This window comes from Puma concolor, chromosome C1 (genome assembly GCF_028749965.1).
Source record: "Puma concolor isolate L17-30 chromosome C1, mPumCon1.1.hap2, whole genome shotgun sequence".
NCBI lineage: Eukaryota > Metazoa > Chordata > Mammalia > Carnivora > Felidae > Puma > Puma concolor.
In genome coordinates, this window is record NC_141674.1 from 159881500 (window position 1) to 159897627 (window position 16128).

At 36.6% G+C, this 16128-nt stretch overlaps 1 protein-coding gene across 8 annotated transcripts in view; it reads left to right on the forward strand.

Annotated features, from left to right (window-relative positions):
- Nucleotides 1–16128, forward strand: part of UBR3 (ubiquitin protein ligase E3 component n-recognin 3) — a 239416-nt gene that overhangs the window by 129094 nt on the left and 94194 nt on the right. For all 8 annotated transcript variants that reach the window (XR_015255298.1, XM_086718866.1, XM_086718860.1 and 5 more), the window contains 2 exons: nt 3668–3756; nt 15542–15691. Coding sequence is in view for 7 of the 8 variants with exons in the window: in XM_086718866.1 (XP_086574992.1) it covers nt 3668–3756; nt 15542–15691 (239 nt within the window). In the remaining variant the exon portion in view is untranslated. The remainder of the gene's footprint in view (nt 1–3667; nt 3757–15541; nt 15692–16128) is intronic.

The window sequence follows — 16128 nt, forward strand, 5'->3', positions numbered from 1 at the left end:
GTTTCTGTATGTCGAAGTGTAGGCATGATGTGACTGGGTTCTTTGCGAGAGTCTCTTGAAGCTAATGTCAAGGTGACAGCCATAATTATCTGGGGCTTATAGTTTTCCAGGCTCATGTGGATGCGGGAGAGTAGACATGCATTTTAATACTAGTACCAAGCAGTTATTTGAAGTTTCCTTAATGTTTGATATATGATTTGTTATTTGAAATACTCTTTTATGGATATACTCTAAATGTTCATGTAAAGGTGATTTATAGAGTGGCATAACTGATTGTGTTAATTAAAGAAACATGTAACTTACAAATTTTATATGGAAATTTTATAAAGTAGTGATGTAGGAAACCAAACGTATTATATCCATTCTCTTGTTGCTTATAGTATTTTTATAATAATAAATTTCATAAAGTAGTGATGTAGGAGATTAAACACGTATTCTATGCATGCTGTTGTTGCTTATAGTATTTTTGAAGGTTTCACACAATGCTTTGAGCATCTGTAGAGCATTTTTGTTTGTTTCCATTTCTTCTATGGTGGCAAATTTTTGTCCTTTGAGAATGGATTTTAATTTTCATTTTGAAGAAATGTCAAATTTATTGAAAAGTTTCAAGGACAGTACAGAGAACTTCTTAGACCATTTCAGAGTAAGTTGCTTTACCCTGGAATATTTTAGTTTGTATTTCCTAGAAATAAGGACATTTTTTTTTATATAATCACAATATAGTTTTCAAAATAAGGAAATTAACATTTTATTTGAGTATGATAAAATCCTTAGATCCCAAGTTTTGGTAGTTGTCTCAATACTGTTTTTTTTTTTTTTTCTTTTAAGCTTTGATTATCCATATTTGAGAGAGAGAGGGAGACAGAGCGTGAGCAGGGGAGGGGCAGAGAGAGAGAGAGAGAGAGGAAGACACAGAATCCGAAGCAGGCTCCAGGCTCCAAGCTGTCAGCACAAAGCCTGACATGGGGCTCGATCCCACGAACTGTGGGATCATGACCTGAGCCAAAGTCAGACGCTTAACCAACTGAGCCACCCAGGCGCCCCTCAATACTGTTTCTTACAACAAAAAAATCCAGTACAGAATTGTTCCTTGCATTTGGTTGTCACGTCTCTTTGGTGTCCTTCAATATGGATTTTCTTTAGTTTTTCCTTTATTTTCTTGATCTTGTCACTTTTGAAGAATATAGGGTAGTAACATTGTAGAATGTCCCTCAATTTGGGCTTCTCTACTGGCCCCTTATGTTTAGATTCAGATTATGCATTGCTGGCAGGAGTATCAAGGAAGCATTGCTATGTTCTTTTGATTGTATTCCATCAGGTGTCCTATGATCTCAGTTTGTTTCATTTGGTGATTAATTTTGATCACTTGATTAAAGGGGTTTCAGCCAGACTTCTTCACTGTTAAGTATCCCCCTTTCCCCCCTTTGTGATTAATATGTAATTTATGGAGAGATATTTTGAGATGCTGTAATATCTTCTTTCTCACAAACTTTCAATTTATTCATTTTTTTATTTCTATCAGTTTGGGCTTACAGATTCTGATTTTATGGGTTGCAACCTCATGCTTGCTCTTCATTTTGATGCTCAAATTGTTTTAGATTTGACCTGTGGGACTCCCTTCCGGCTGGTTTCTGTATTCTTTTGATGTTTCCCTATCATTCTTTGAACATTTTCTTTTTTTCTGGGGCCAGAAGATAGTCCAGGTTCCTTTTGTATTTGGAACTAGCCATTTCTCCAAGGAGTTCTGATGGCTTTTTTTTTTTTTTTTTTTTTTTTTAGAAACCACAATCAATGTGCTCATTCTAGGGGATATAGCTATTTTCAGTCACTCTTAGTGGACAGAACTAGGAAAAGTTTGTGTGTGGGTGTGGGTATGTGAGAGAGTGGGAGGGAGAGGGGAAGGAGTTGGAGGGAATAGGGAGAGAAAGTTATTAAAAACTGTGAGTGGGGTGCCCGGATGCTCAGTAGGTTAAACGTCCGACTTTGGCTCAGGTCATGATCTGTTCGTTGGTGAGTCCGAGCCCCACATCGGGCTCTGTGCTGACAGCTCAGAGCTTGGAGCCTGCTTTGGATTCAGCGTCTCCCTCTCTCTCTGCCCCTGCCCCTGCCCCTGCCCCACTCACTCGCACTTTCTTGTTCTCTCTCTCTCAAAAATAAATGAACGTTAAAAAGTTTTTTTAAAGTAATTATTAGAAAAGCAGTGTTAAAATCTTTTGAACGTTATTGGCAAAAGTATGTAACTTCTCATGGTAAGGCTTGACAGTACTTGACTCTATGCCTGTTCATGATAATCTCCACTAATTGGATGGGAGTGGATATGTGAATGAAAAATCTAAAATTACTGTTAGCATTTTTTAATCCAAGATTCTCTATCTTTGACTCATTGAGATTAATGAAAATTCTTTTTTAGGTTTCCCACAGAAATGACTTTATAGAATCTCAGCTTAATACTATGCTTTGACTTTTATAGTATATCTGTATAATAAATAGTCATTAAATGACTGCTATAATATGCTCTATCCATTATGGTTTTTTAGACTTTTTTTTTTTTACTTTTAATTTTCTGAAAGTTTTTATTTAAATTCTAGTTAGTTAACATACAGTGTAATGGTAGTTTCAGGATATCCTTTATGTTTTAATGGATATGTTTTAATGTTTTTAACATCACAGGCTATGGTAAATTTCTTCTTGAGTTTTGTTTCAGTAAAAAGTTTTCTTTCTTTTGATGAGCTAATATACAGCTTACATTGTAACTTTTTTTTTTTCTTCCTTGCCTTTTGTTTTAGATTACTATTTTAACCTTTCTTTGCTCGGGATAAAATTTTTATGCTCGCTAGTATTGTTGGCATCCTCAAATCTAGGGAAGCCTCTGTTTCCTTTCTTTATTAGTTCACCTTTATTTTCTTATTCTTATGTTATAGTCCTGTTGTGTTGTATTTGTGTGTGTAGTTTTTATTTTTTTCTTTTATTTTTTTCTTTTTCCCAACCAGCCTCAAGTTAAAATACTCTTTGGAAGTAGATAAAGGATAAATAATAAATAGAATTTGATGAATTAATCCAAAAGAATATTTATGCTTAGATTTGAAATACAGTTTATTTTTTATGTTGTATTTGAGACTTCTGTATTTTTCCTTGAAACAAAATAAACTAAACTTGGAATATTTCCTAGTAGAAACTGGGAAATTTATTGGCTTCTGCTCATTCTCTTTTAGGAGAGTCCAATTCTTAATATAATAGTAAATCTGACTATTTTTTATCTTTTAGATTCTGTTTATATCTAAACATCATAGCTTCTAGCAACCAGTTTGCTGTTATTTGTGCCTGGGGTTAAATTGTGAGTTCCTTGATGAAAAAACTTTTCTTACTCTTGCTGCCAATTGACATGACATACTTAGGAAATTGTTAGAAACCCAGATTTTCTATCTACTTTAATTATTTCACATTTTAAAATAAATCTTGGCTTTTATTTTTGTCTGTTTAAGCCAGTGATCTTCAAACCATGTTGAAGCAGTGGAATCTAAGGACAGTCAAATCTTACATAAAATTTAATACACAGTTCAGAAAATAGTTGTGTGCCAGGGGCTTTTCATACAATATACACTTCTGAAATGTAGTAGGTAAGTCTTAAACACATCTGATACTTACCACTTTGTTCTGTTTAATCTAGGCGACAAAAGGCTAGAGAGAGGCAGCAGAAATTGCTTGCAGAGTTTGCTTCACGACAGAAAAGCTTCATGGAAACTGCAATGGATGTTGGTAAGCTAAAATTTATTAGTTTAGAACTCTTATAATTATACTTATTACCTCAGGGATTATCTAGTTCAATCTTCACCAGTTTTCAACATTGTAAACAGATGATTTCTGGTCTTTATTTAAACAGTAGAGCGATGGAGGATCAGACTGTTATTGCGGGCAGTTTATTCCGTGTGGAGTAGTCGTAATTATTAGAAAGTTCTTCCTGATGGTAGCAATAAAATATCCTCTGCTACTTTCTTCTGCTAGATTGTCCTTTAGATCTGTGTGGTACACCAATATGTATTTACTTGTTCTGATTTTTCCTGTGAAATTATCCTGAGGTTTTAAAAATAGCTTTCAAATACTTTTAGTGCCTCCTCCTTCTGCTACCCCTTCAATATTTCTTAAAATCAGGTGTACTTCTCACTTCTGTTAGGATAAGCATTGGTGTATGTACCGTGAGAGGGGATGCCGTTTTCCTGTATAATAGTAGATTGCTATGAGTAATTTTTTACAAACATTGCAAAAGAATAGATTAAATTTCAGTTAATCTCAGTCTTCAGTCAACCAGGATACTCCCTTTCTTGACGATCTCTTGCATTCCAGTGGTTTTTATTTTTTCTTTTAGAACAGAGATGCTGAAATAAAGTCATACACATAATTAAAATATATACACATATATGCATTCAAACACCCATGTACATTCTCATGCACTTTTGTGCACATAAGCACACAGGGTCAACATCCAGAAGACGTGTGTGTGGGGGTGTTAGTCCAGATATAGTATAATGTCTTCTGAACCGTCAACAGTGGAGTTTATGTTCAGGACTTAATTTTGATGTGAAGAATACTGTTTATCAGATTTAGTATCAGTTGACTTTCTCATTTGAAAGATGAGGATTTAGTTCATTGACATTACTTTCCCTTTCTTCATCTCTTTTTCTTTACCTTTTTCCAAAAATTCATAATTAATATTTTGTTTTTTACATATCAAATATAATTACCATGTGTATTAATTGTTCTTCCTATAGCCACTGTCTTCATACCCCTTCATATAAAGTAAACTTATAGCACCCCTATTTTTCCTTTTATTTTTCCTTTCCACATTTCTACCTCTGTCTTTATCAGTTAGTTACTTATTTACTTTTAAATTGTCAGGGTTGCTTACATTTTCTTCTGTAGTTACAATCAAGTGTTCCATCCAAAGATTGACTTTAAATGTTGAAAAATAATTAATATGACTTTTTGAATGTTGTTGAGTACAGGGCTAAGTAGTGTTCTAAGATTCATTTACTTTATTATTTTTTTTTCAGTCCAGTGGCCTGACTCCTAGACTACTTTAAGGAGATTGTGTATAGCCCCATTTCTTACAGTTTCTCAATTGCTAAAACCGTACCACCCTTTACATACCTCTGCTTGGGCCATTACTTTGTTATATTATTTTTTGTTTTTCCTGAAGTTTTCAACTGTTGTTTTTTCTTAACTCACGTGCCCTTATGATATCTCTGTTGTTCTACTTAGTCGTACTGTCCTTTGCATGTAATTCTGTTCCAGTCTGGTCCATTTGCTCTGGAGGTATGCTGTACAGCCATTACCTTTGGATTTTCCTCTTGTAGAGTTGATCTGGGGTTTCCTGCATCTTATATCATCTCTCTTTTTTGGGTCTTGTTTTACTGGAGTTCAGCCATAAGTGTGTTCCTAATAATGCTTATATGGGGTCTGAAATTTCTGAACTTTGTGTTTCTGGATGGAACTCTGTTTGCTCTCATGCTTGATATTTCATTTGGATAACTGTATAATTCCAGGTTGAAATATATTCTCTGTTACAAATGTTAAAGCAATACTCCTTTGTCTTTTACTATTCATTTGATGAGAAGTCTGGTGGTAGTCCTTTGTAGGTGAACTTTTTTTTCCCTTTTCCGTAACTTTTTAATTGATCCTTAGAGATTTGGATTTTTTAAAAAAGATTGTAACATGTTTTTTTGTTTCATTTTGATTTGTTTTGTGTTGTTTTGTTTTGTTTTTAATTTTAAGGAGGCTCCATGCCCAACGTGGGGCTTGAACTCATGACCCTGGGATCGAGAGTCTCATGCTCTGCCGATTTAACTAGCCAGGCACCTCAAGAGATCTGAAATTTTATGATTTGTATCTAGGTGGATCTTTCTCCTTTTCCTTAGTCCTTAGTGGGCCTTTTCAGTCTGAAGATTCATATCTGTGAAGCTCTGAGAAAAAACTTTCCTATGATTTCTCTGATGACTAGCCATTCTCCGAGATGACCCTCAAGGATCCATGCCTTCCTTTTTATTTTTAATTTTTTAAAATATTTATTTTTGAGAGAGAAAGAGACAGAGTGCAAGTAGGGGAGGGGCAGTGAGAGAGGGAGACACAGAATCTGAAGCAGGCTCCAGGCCCTGAGCTGTCAGCACAGAGCCTGACGCAGGGTTCGAACTCACAAGCTGTGAGATCATGACCTGAGCTGAAGTCGGATGTTCAACCAGTTGAGCCACCTCAGCACCCCTATGATCCGTGTCTTCTGGTTATTTATGCCCTGTGTAGTCTTCTTTCACATTCCACCAGAACTGGTGTGCATGGCCACTGGCATATGGCAGAAGTAATACTGTGTCATTTCTGACATTAGGTTATAAAAAACACTGCAGCTTCTGTCTTGTTTTCTCTCTTTCTTGGATTACTTATTCTGGAAGAAAACCAGCTGCCATGTTGTGACCAGCGCTATGGAGAGGACTGTCTGGAGAGAGACTGAGGCATCTGGCCAACAATTATGTTAGTGAGCTTGGATGTGAAACTTCAACCTCCAGTTAAGCCTTCGGATAGATTTTTAGTTTGACAGCAGTCTCATAAGAGATCCAGAACCAGAACCATTCAGCTAAGCTGCTCCCAGATTCCTGACCCTCAGTAACTGTGTGAGATAACAAATGTTGGTTTAAGCCACTGAGTTTTGGGGTAATTTATTAAACAGCAGTGAAGAACTATTACATACTTTTCTCCTTATATTTTCTATTATTATTTTCTTAGAGACAGAGAGAGAGAGAGCAGGGGAGGGGCAGAAGAGAGGGAGAGAGAGAATCTTAAGCAGGCTCCATACCTAGCATAGAGCCCACCATGGAGCCCAACACAGAACCTAGCATGGAGCTTGATCTCATGATCGTGAGATTATGACCCGAGCTGAAATCAAGAGTCAGACACTTAACTGACTGAGCCACCCAGGCACTCCTATCCTAATATTTTCTTTGTACTCCTTTTGTGGGACTCTTATTAGTTGTATAAGTTGGATGTTGAAACTCCTAGATTGCTATTTTACTTAATCTTTTATATTTGTTACCTTTTATATGATGTGTTCTTTTTACTTTGCATGCTTAGAGATGTCCTTTCTTCAGTATCTTGTTCCTACTTGCCGTACAGAATTTTTTTCAAATCTTTCTGAATTTGTTAGAGTGCACATGTGCTTTCTCTCTCTCAATTATCTTTTATCCTTTTGAATTACTTTAAGCTATAATTTTTAAAGTTGGAGAGTGAATTTTTAAAGTTCATTGGAGAGGTAGCAAGGTGTAGTGGCTATGAATATGGACCCTGGAGCCTGACTGCCTAGGTTCATACCTCAGCCACTCTGTTGTCTGGAGCACTTTGCTTAACCTCTCTGTGTCAGTTTTCACGTAATGAAAAAGGGATTATTTTTTAAACAATTTTTTTTTAATGTTTTATTTATTTTTGAGACAGAGAGAGACAGAACATGAGCAGGGGAGGGTCAGAGAGAGAGGGAGACGCAGAATCGGAAGCAGGCTCCAGGCTCTGAGCTGTCAGCACAGACCCTGACGTGGGGCTTGAACTCACTAACTGTGAGATCATGACCTGAGCTGAAGTCGGACGCTTAACCGACTGAGCCACCCAGGCGCCCCCCCAAAGAAAGGGATTATTACACTACCTGCTTCATAAGATTGTTGTGAGGATTGAATGTACTAGTATATATATTTTTTAAATGTTTATTTACTTTGAGGGGAGGGAAGGGAAGAGAGCGAGGGAGAGAGAGAATCCCAGGCTATAAGCATGGAGCCCAATGCAGGGCTGGATCCCATGAACCCGTGAGATCATGACCTGAGCCAAAATCAAGAGTCACATGCTTAGCCCATTGAGCCACCCAGGCGCCCTGTATTAGCACATTTAAAATACTTAGAACACAGCACTCTCAACAATAGCCAAATTATGGAAAGAGCCTAAATGTCCATCAACTGATGAATGGATAAAGAAATTGTGGTTTATATACACAATGGAGTACTACATGGCAATGAGAAAGAACGAAATATGGCCCTTTGTAGCAATGTGGATGGAACTGGAGAGTGTGATGCTAAGTGAAATAAGCCATACAGAGAAAGACAGATACCATATGGTTTCACTCTTATGTGGATCCTGAGAAACTTAACAGAAACCCATGGGGGAGGGGAAGGAAAAAAAAAAAAAAAAGAGGTTAGAGTGGGAGAGAGCCAAAGCATAAGAGACTCTTAAAAACTGAGAACAAACTGAGGGTTGATGGGGGGTGGGAGGGAGGGGGTGGGTGATGGGTATTGAGGAGGGCACCTTTTGGGATGAGCACTGGGTGTTGTATGGAAACCAATTTGACAATAAATTTCATATATTGGAAAAAAAATACTTAGAACAGAGTGCTTAGCACGTAAGTGTTTATGAACATTGGCTATCCCTATTATTATGTTTATTATATAATTTACTTAATTATCCCATCATAATTAGACTATAGCTTTTTTCTAATTTTAATTCTAAGCATTGTATACACAGAACTTTTTCTATATTTAAGAAAAAATTTTTTAATGTATATGTATTTTTGAGAGAGAGAAAGAGTGCAAGCAGGGGAGGGGCAGAGAGAGAAGAAGACGTAGAATCTGAAGTAGGGTTCAGGCTCTGAGCTGTCAGCATAGAGCTTGACGTGGGGCTTGAACTCACGAACCACAAGATCATGACCTGAGCCAAAGTTGATGCTTAACTGACTGAGCCACCCAGGCGCCCCAAACCTTTTCTGCATTTTGAGTCTGGGTCTAAAAGTACGAATTTTAGGGAATGATGGTGGTTATGTAGTTTTGTATGTTAATTGTGTACCCACCACTGTGTTGAATATATTGTATATTGACTTATTTATCCTGACACCCCCATGAGAGAGGTGGTATTATTCTAGATAAAGATACCTAGACTTAGATCAAGTAACTTGTCTGGGGTTATACTGTAGTACATGGTATAGTACCACAGTAAGTGGTATTTCTTCAGATTTGGAGGAAATTGAGAAGAGTTAAGTGCACTCGCCCCAAGTTGGTAGCCTGGGGATAGAAAGGGACAGACATGAGAATAGTTGCAAAGTAAGAATTAAAAGATCTGATCATTGCTTGATTGATTCAGGCACAAGGCACAAGATAGAAGGGATATTTAACGTGTTTGGAAATTTTTATTTTTTAAAAACCAGAATGAAAAGAATACTGTTTTTCCAATAGCTAAAGCAAAAATCTTTGATGTGCCTCTATTAGTCTAGCCTATTGTAGGGTCAGCCCCACCCAAATCATATGAATTGGAAGTGAGTGATGAGGGGGTGATTCTGCTAAACAAAAACTGAAGCCTGCTATTAGCAGAAGGGCAGTAGATACTAGGTAAATTGAAATAATATCTGTCCGCAGTACCTATCCTTTAAGATTTCATTTGGAATGTGGGGTTGTCCAAGCAACAGCTGGCACAGATCAGGATTTGGCTGAGTTTTATTGTTACTTGTGGAGACAGCTGATTATTTTGTTATTTAATAATACAGTTGGGTTTTTTTTTTAAGTTTCTTTATTCATTTTGAGAGAGAGAGACAGAGAGAGTGCACACAAGCTGGGAAGGGGAAGAGAGAGAGGGAAGGAGAGAGAATCCCAGGCAGGCTCTCTACCACCAGCATAGAGCCCCACATGGTGCTTGATCTCACGATATCATGACCTGAGCTGAAATCAAGAGTTGGATGCTTAACTAACTGAGCCACTCAGGCACCCCAATAATACAGTTTAATTTGAGATTTATCCTTTTATTTTTTAACATGCATGCTAAAAATTTAATGTTAGCATTTACAGAAGAAAGGGACTGCGGATATGAGTATATTTTATATATTATATTAAGATATAAAAATACTTACATCCCTAGTGTCCCCTTCTTAGGTAAATAATAACATACTGTGTATGCTTTCTTTACCTTGTTTTTTTCACTTAACATTCTATCCTGGAGATCCCAGCAGACAGTGTATAGAGATCTTCTTCATTCCCTTTTCTAGCTGTATAGTATTCCATTTTGTAGATTTCCCCCGCCCCCAGATTTTATTCAAATGGTCTTCTATTACTGGAATTTGGGTTGCTTCTAGTACAAGTAGCACTGCAGTGATTGTCCTTATATATGTATTTATTTGTATTTTGATAATATATCTGTGAGATAGATTTTTAGATGTGGGACTGCTAGGCTAAAGGGTAAATACATAGGTAATTTTTCTAGGTACTGTCAAATTACTTTCTTAGTGGTTGTGCTATTTTGCATTCCCACCAACAGTGTGTCATAGTATCACTTTCCTTACATTCTTGCCGTAAGAATAAGTTGTCAAACTTTTGTTTTTTTGGTAATGTCATAGTTGAGAAGAAGTGGTATTGTAGTTTAGCTATAATTAGTATTTCTATTATTATTAAAAAGGATAATCTTTGCATTTTAACTGCTTCTTCTTATTCCCTGACATCTCTTTTTGCTCCTTACACAGTTTTGTGTGTGGTTTTTCATGAATTAGCCTCTTTTTAATGTTCTTCCATTTTCTTGGAATCAGACGCATCTGTGAGCTTTGTTCTCTTTCAGGTAGGACCAATCTACTTGGGACATTGGAATGCATGTAGTGCATAGTACTATGCATCTATGGCTGTTGCATATATGTTTAAAAACATTATTTTATGAAGTATCGTTTTGAATTTTGCTGTGTAACTTGTGAAATTCTTGCTCTCTCAACTAAGTAGAAACTACTTGAATTCCTTTTCACTGAAATTAGAAAGCAGATCTCATGGATAGAATATTTTTTACGTTGGTTATTCTGAATCTAAATATGTCAGTTTTGAGGGATGGTGCTTGGTCTGTAATGTCTTGTAAGTTTTTAGTTAATTTCTAAAGTTTACTTTGAGAGAGAGCAAGCTTGGAGGGGCAGGGGGAGGAAGAGAGGGAGAGAGAGAGAGAGAGAGGCGAGAGAGAGAATATATCCCAAGCAGGCTCCACATGGCTTCAACTCATGAACCGTGAGAACCTAAGCCGAAATCTAGAGTCAGATGCTTAACCAACTGAGCCACCCAGGTGCTCTTTAAGTTTTTAATTTAAATTCTGGTTAGTTAAGGTACAGTGTAATATTAATTTCAGGTGTACAATTTAGTGACCAAACACTTTACATAAACACCTGGTGCTCATCACACCATGTGCATTCTTTAATCCCCATCACCTGTTTGACTCATCTTCCCACCCTCATCCCTTCTGGTAACCATCAATTCTCTATGGTTAAGAGTCTCTTTCTTGGTTTGCCCCCCCCCCTCCTCCTCTCCTCTCTCCCCCATTTTACTTATTTGTTTTGCTTAAGTTTCACATAGGAATGAAATAATGTGGTATTTCTCTTTCTCTGACAGACTTATTTCACTTAGCATTAATACTCTGCAGCTCCATCCATGTCATTGCAAATGACAAGATTTCATTCTTTTTTATGGCTAAGTGATAGGCCATTATTTATATATACCACATCTTCTTTATCCATTCCTTAGTTGTTGGACACTTGGGCCTTTTCCATAATTTGGCAATTGTAAATAATGCTGCTATAAATGTTGGGGTACATGTACCCCTTTGAATTAGTATTTTTGTATTCTTTGTATAAATACCTAGTAATGCAATTGCTGGATTGTAGGGTGGTTCTGTTTTTTTTTTAATTTTTATTTTTAACGTTTATTCATTTTTTGAGAGACAGAGAGAGACTGAGCATGAGCAGGAGAGGGGCAGAGAGAGAGAGGGAGTCACAGAATCTGAAGCAGGCTCCAAGCTCTGAACTGTCAGCACAGAGCCTGATGTGGGGCTCGAACTCACTCGTGAGCAGTGAGATCATGACCTGAGCTGAAGTCGGATGCCCAACCAACTGAGTCACCCAGGTACCCCTGGGTGGTTTTATTTTTAACCTTTTGAAGAACCTCCATACTGTTTTCCAGAGTATGGAAACTGGCTGCACCAGTTTGCATTCCCACCAGCAGTGCAAAAGAGATCCTTTCTCTCCGCATCCTCGCCAACATCTGTTGTTGCCTGAGTTGTTAATGTTAGCCATTCTCACAGGTGTGAGGTGGTATCTCATTGTGGTTTTGATTTGTATTTCCGTGATGATCAGTGAAGTTGAGCATCATTTCGTGTGTCTGTTGGTCATCTGGATGTCTTCTTTGGAAAAATGTCTATTCATGTTTTCTGCCCATTTTTAATTGGATTATTTGTTTTTTGGGTATTGAGTTTATAAGTTCTTTATAGATTTTGGATACTGACTCTTTATCCACATTTGTCATTTGCAAACATCTTCTCCCATTCCGTAGGTTGCCTTTTAGTCTCATTGTTTCTTTCACTGTGCAGAAACTTTTTATTTTCATGTAGTACCAGTACTTTGTTTTTCTTTCCCTTGCCTCAGGAGACATATCTGGTAAGAAGTTGCTGTAGCCAGTGTCAAAGGCCAGTGCTATGGCTTGTGTTCTCCTCTAGGATTTTAATGGATTCCTATCTCACATTTAGGTCTTTCATCCATTTTGAATTTATTTTTGTGTAAGGTGTAAGAAAGTGGTCCAGTTTCATTTTTGCTACATTCAGTAGTTTTCAACCTTGATGCACATTAGAATCATTACAGCCTCCTTAAGGTAAATCTGTGCCTAGGTGCCACTATAGATTAAAGAAAAGTCTTTGGGAGTGGAATTCAGACATAGGGAGCTTTAGAAAAAGTTCACAGCTGATTCTAATGTGCAGCCAAAGTTGAGTACCACTGTTCTAATTTAGTGTTTTTTTTTCCTTTCTTTATTTTGGGGCAAGCAGAGAAAGCCCATAATAGTGCATAATGAAGTAATTTACTCAGCCATGTCTTTATTATTGGACATTCACTTTATTTTCAGTTTGTTTTTTATTCTGTTTTAACTAACAATGTGCAGTAAACAGCCAACCTAATTTTCTGAAATTGAAATATCGCTATATGTATCTACTCTTTGATAGCCACTAGATGGAGATAAGTGTTTATTTTTGGTTTTAATATTTGTTAACCAATAGTTTATAAAGATCCAGCTACAGTGATATAAATGTGACATTTAAGTCATAGTTTTTTCATGTGTTGCTAGTTAAAAGTACAAAAAGTTCTTTTTCTTGGAACTTTTGGTTTTAGGAATTTGACATTTTTCTCCAAGGTAAATTTAGTCTCACCATATGATCCAGCCATCATGCTGTTAGGTTATTTACCCAATTGATGTAAAAACATAGATCTACACAAAAATCTGCACGAGTGTTTATAGAAGCTTTATTTGTAATTGCTCAAAACTGGAAGTAGCCAAGATGTTTTTCAGTAGATGAATGGATGAACAAACTGGTACATCCATACATTGGAGAACTATTCAGCAATAAAAAGGAATAAACTGTTATGCCATACAAAGACATGGATGAATCTTAAATTCATATTGCTTAGTGCAAATAGTCAGTCTGAAAAGGCTATATACTGTATGTTTCCAATTATATGGCATTTTGGAAAGACCAAAACTATAGAGATGGTGAACAAATCATTGGTGACCAGGGTTGGGGAAGGGACTTAAGTAAGTGAAACACAAAGTATTTTTTAGAGCAGTGAAATTATTCTGTATAAGACTGTATGGTTGGATACATAACTATGCATTTTGTCAAAAGCCGTAGAATTTTACAACAGAAAGAGTGAATTTTAATGTATGCAAATTTAAAAAGTCACTTAAGAGGTTGAAGGTCCCAGAATGGACTTCAGAATGTGGCAAGAGGCTCTAACTGTATTTTAAATACACAAAACAGCCTCATTTAGGGGAAGGGGAGAAAAGAGGCTAAGTAACTTTGGAAATTAGTGAAGTCTAGAATACTGAAGATAAAAGGAACTATACATCGACACTGAGGTTGATAACATGCCTTCTGTGGAAGTATGGGTTAACTATTCTGCAACTGCTATCCTAATATACTGAGATTGAATAATTAGGTAAATAGATGGTGGCCTGATTGGAGCTGGATTTCTCACTACTGGAGTGGTAGGTTATAGATAGATAAGAGAAGGCTAAAATGATCCATGTAGTAATAGATTAGAGTTGGAGACTGAAAGTGCCCCCAGTGGCCAAGTTGGCACAGTTTATGCAAGGAAATAAAGTAGTGTTGGATTATAACCCTGAGTACAAAATAAATATCCATGAATTCATACTTATATAAATAAATGATTGAATGAAGACGAATAGACAAATTTCCCATGCAGAGGAATTCCAAACCATTTATGTAGATAACTCAACCTTCAAGCAGGTAGAACAACTCTCTACTCCTTAAGTGTAGGCTGTGCTTAGTGACTTCTTTCCAAAAAGTACAGTGTGGAATGGGGGGAAAGTAATGTTACAGTAGAGAAAGTTGGCAAGCACTACCTTAACTAGATGTTCCAGGTAAATATTGATAGTGATGTCATGTTGATAATATGACATTGGTATGATGTGATGAGAATGGTACTTTACCTCAGTGGTCTTGTTCTTAAAACCCATAACCTAGGACTAATCCTGAGAAAAGCATTATCCAAGTTACAGTTGAGGAACATAGACATTAGGGTGCATGTATCCCTTTAAATTTGTATTTTTGTATTCTTTGGGTAAATATCTTATAGTGCAATTGCTGGATCATAGGGTAGTTCTATTTTTAGTTTTAAGGAAGCTCCATACTGCTGACCAGTTTGCATTCCCACTAACAGTGCAAGAGGGTTCCCCTTTCTCCACATCCTTGCCACGTGTTTCTTGTGTTGTTAATTTTATCCATTCTGACAGGTGTGAGGTGGTACCTCATCATGGTTTGGTTTGTATTTCCCTGAGAATGAGTGATGTTGAGCATCTTTTCATGTGTCTGTTAGCCATATGGATGTCTTCTTTGGAAAAGTATCTATTCATGTCTTCTGCACATTTCTTCACTGGGTTATTTGTTTTTTGGGTGTTGAGTTTGGTAAGTTCTTTATAGATTTTTGGATACTGACCAAATACTTTCAGCTAATGTGATTTGCAAATATCCCCTCCCATTTTGTAGGTTGCCTTTTAGTTTTTTTGATTGTTTACTTTGCTGTGCAGAAATTTTTTTATCTTGATGAAGTCCCAGTAGTTCATGTTTACATTTGTTTCCCTTGACTTCAGTGATGTTTCTAGTAAGAAGTTGTTCCAGCTGAGGTCAGAGAGGTTGCTGCCTATGTTCTTCTCTAGGATTTTGATGATTTCCTGTCTCACATTTAGGTCTTTCATCTATTTTGAGTTTATTTTTGTGTATGGTGTAAGAAAGTGGTTCAGTTTCATTCTTTTGCATGCTGCCATCCAGTTTTCCCAGCACCATTTGTTGAAGAGACTTTTTTTGCCATTGGATATTCTTTCCTTTATCAAAGATTAGTTGACCATATAGTTGTGGGTCACAGAATTTTTTGAACTTAATTTTTTTCCCTGTATTTTCATTGAAGAAAGATTTTTCTCCTCAGAAATTAAGACCTGCACCTTTTTCCCCCCAGATTCTCCTGAGAACGATATTCCTATGGAGATCGCAACAGCAGAGCCACAAGTTTCTGAGGCAGTATATGATTGTGTTATTTGTGGACAAAGTGGCCCCTCCTCTGAAGACCGACCTACAGGATTGGTTGTACTATTACAAGCATCCTCAGGTAAAATCAAAGTAATTTTTCGGTGGGAACATTTTACAGCCAAAGTATATACAACAGGTTAATAAATACCTGTATTAATAAATTAATATCTTTGGATATACTATAGATCTATATAGCAAGGATCAATTTAGATCTGTATAGCAAAGATTTTTAACATGGCTTTATCTGACTTTCCTGGACACGAGTGTTAGAAGAAGCCCTTAACAGAGAAGTCTTTCTATATGTTACACGGTCTTTTTCCTTGAAGTGTGATGGTATATTATCAATGGTAGGTGGCCAATAACTGAGTTTAGCTTTCTTGACAGTTTAATTGTTTTAAAATTGGAAAGCAGTTTAAGCCCAGAAATACTGTCAGTTTAAATATTTTAATTACATAAGGCACATTCAGGTAGGTTTGCCTTTATTTTTTGAACTACTGGAAGCAGTCATTCTTTTTT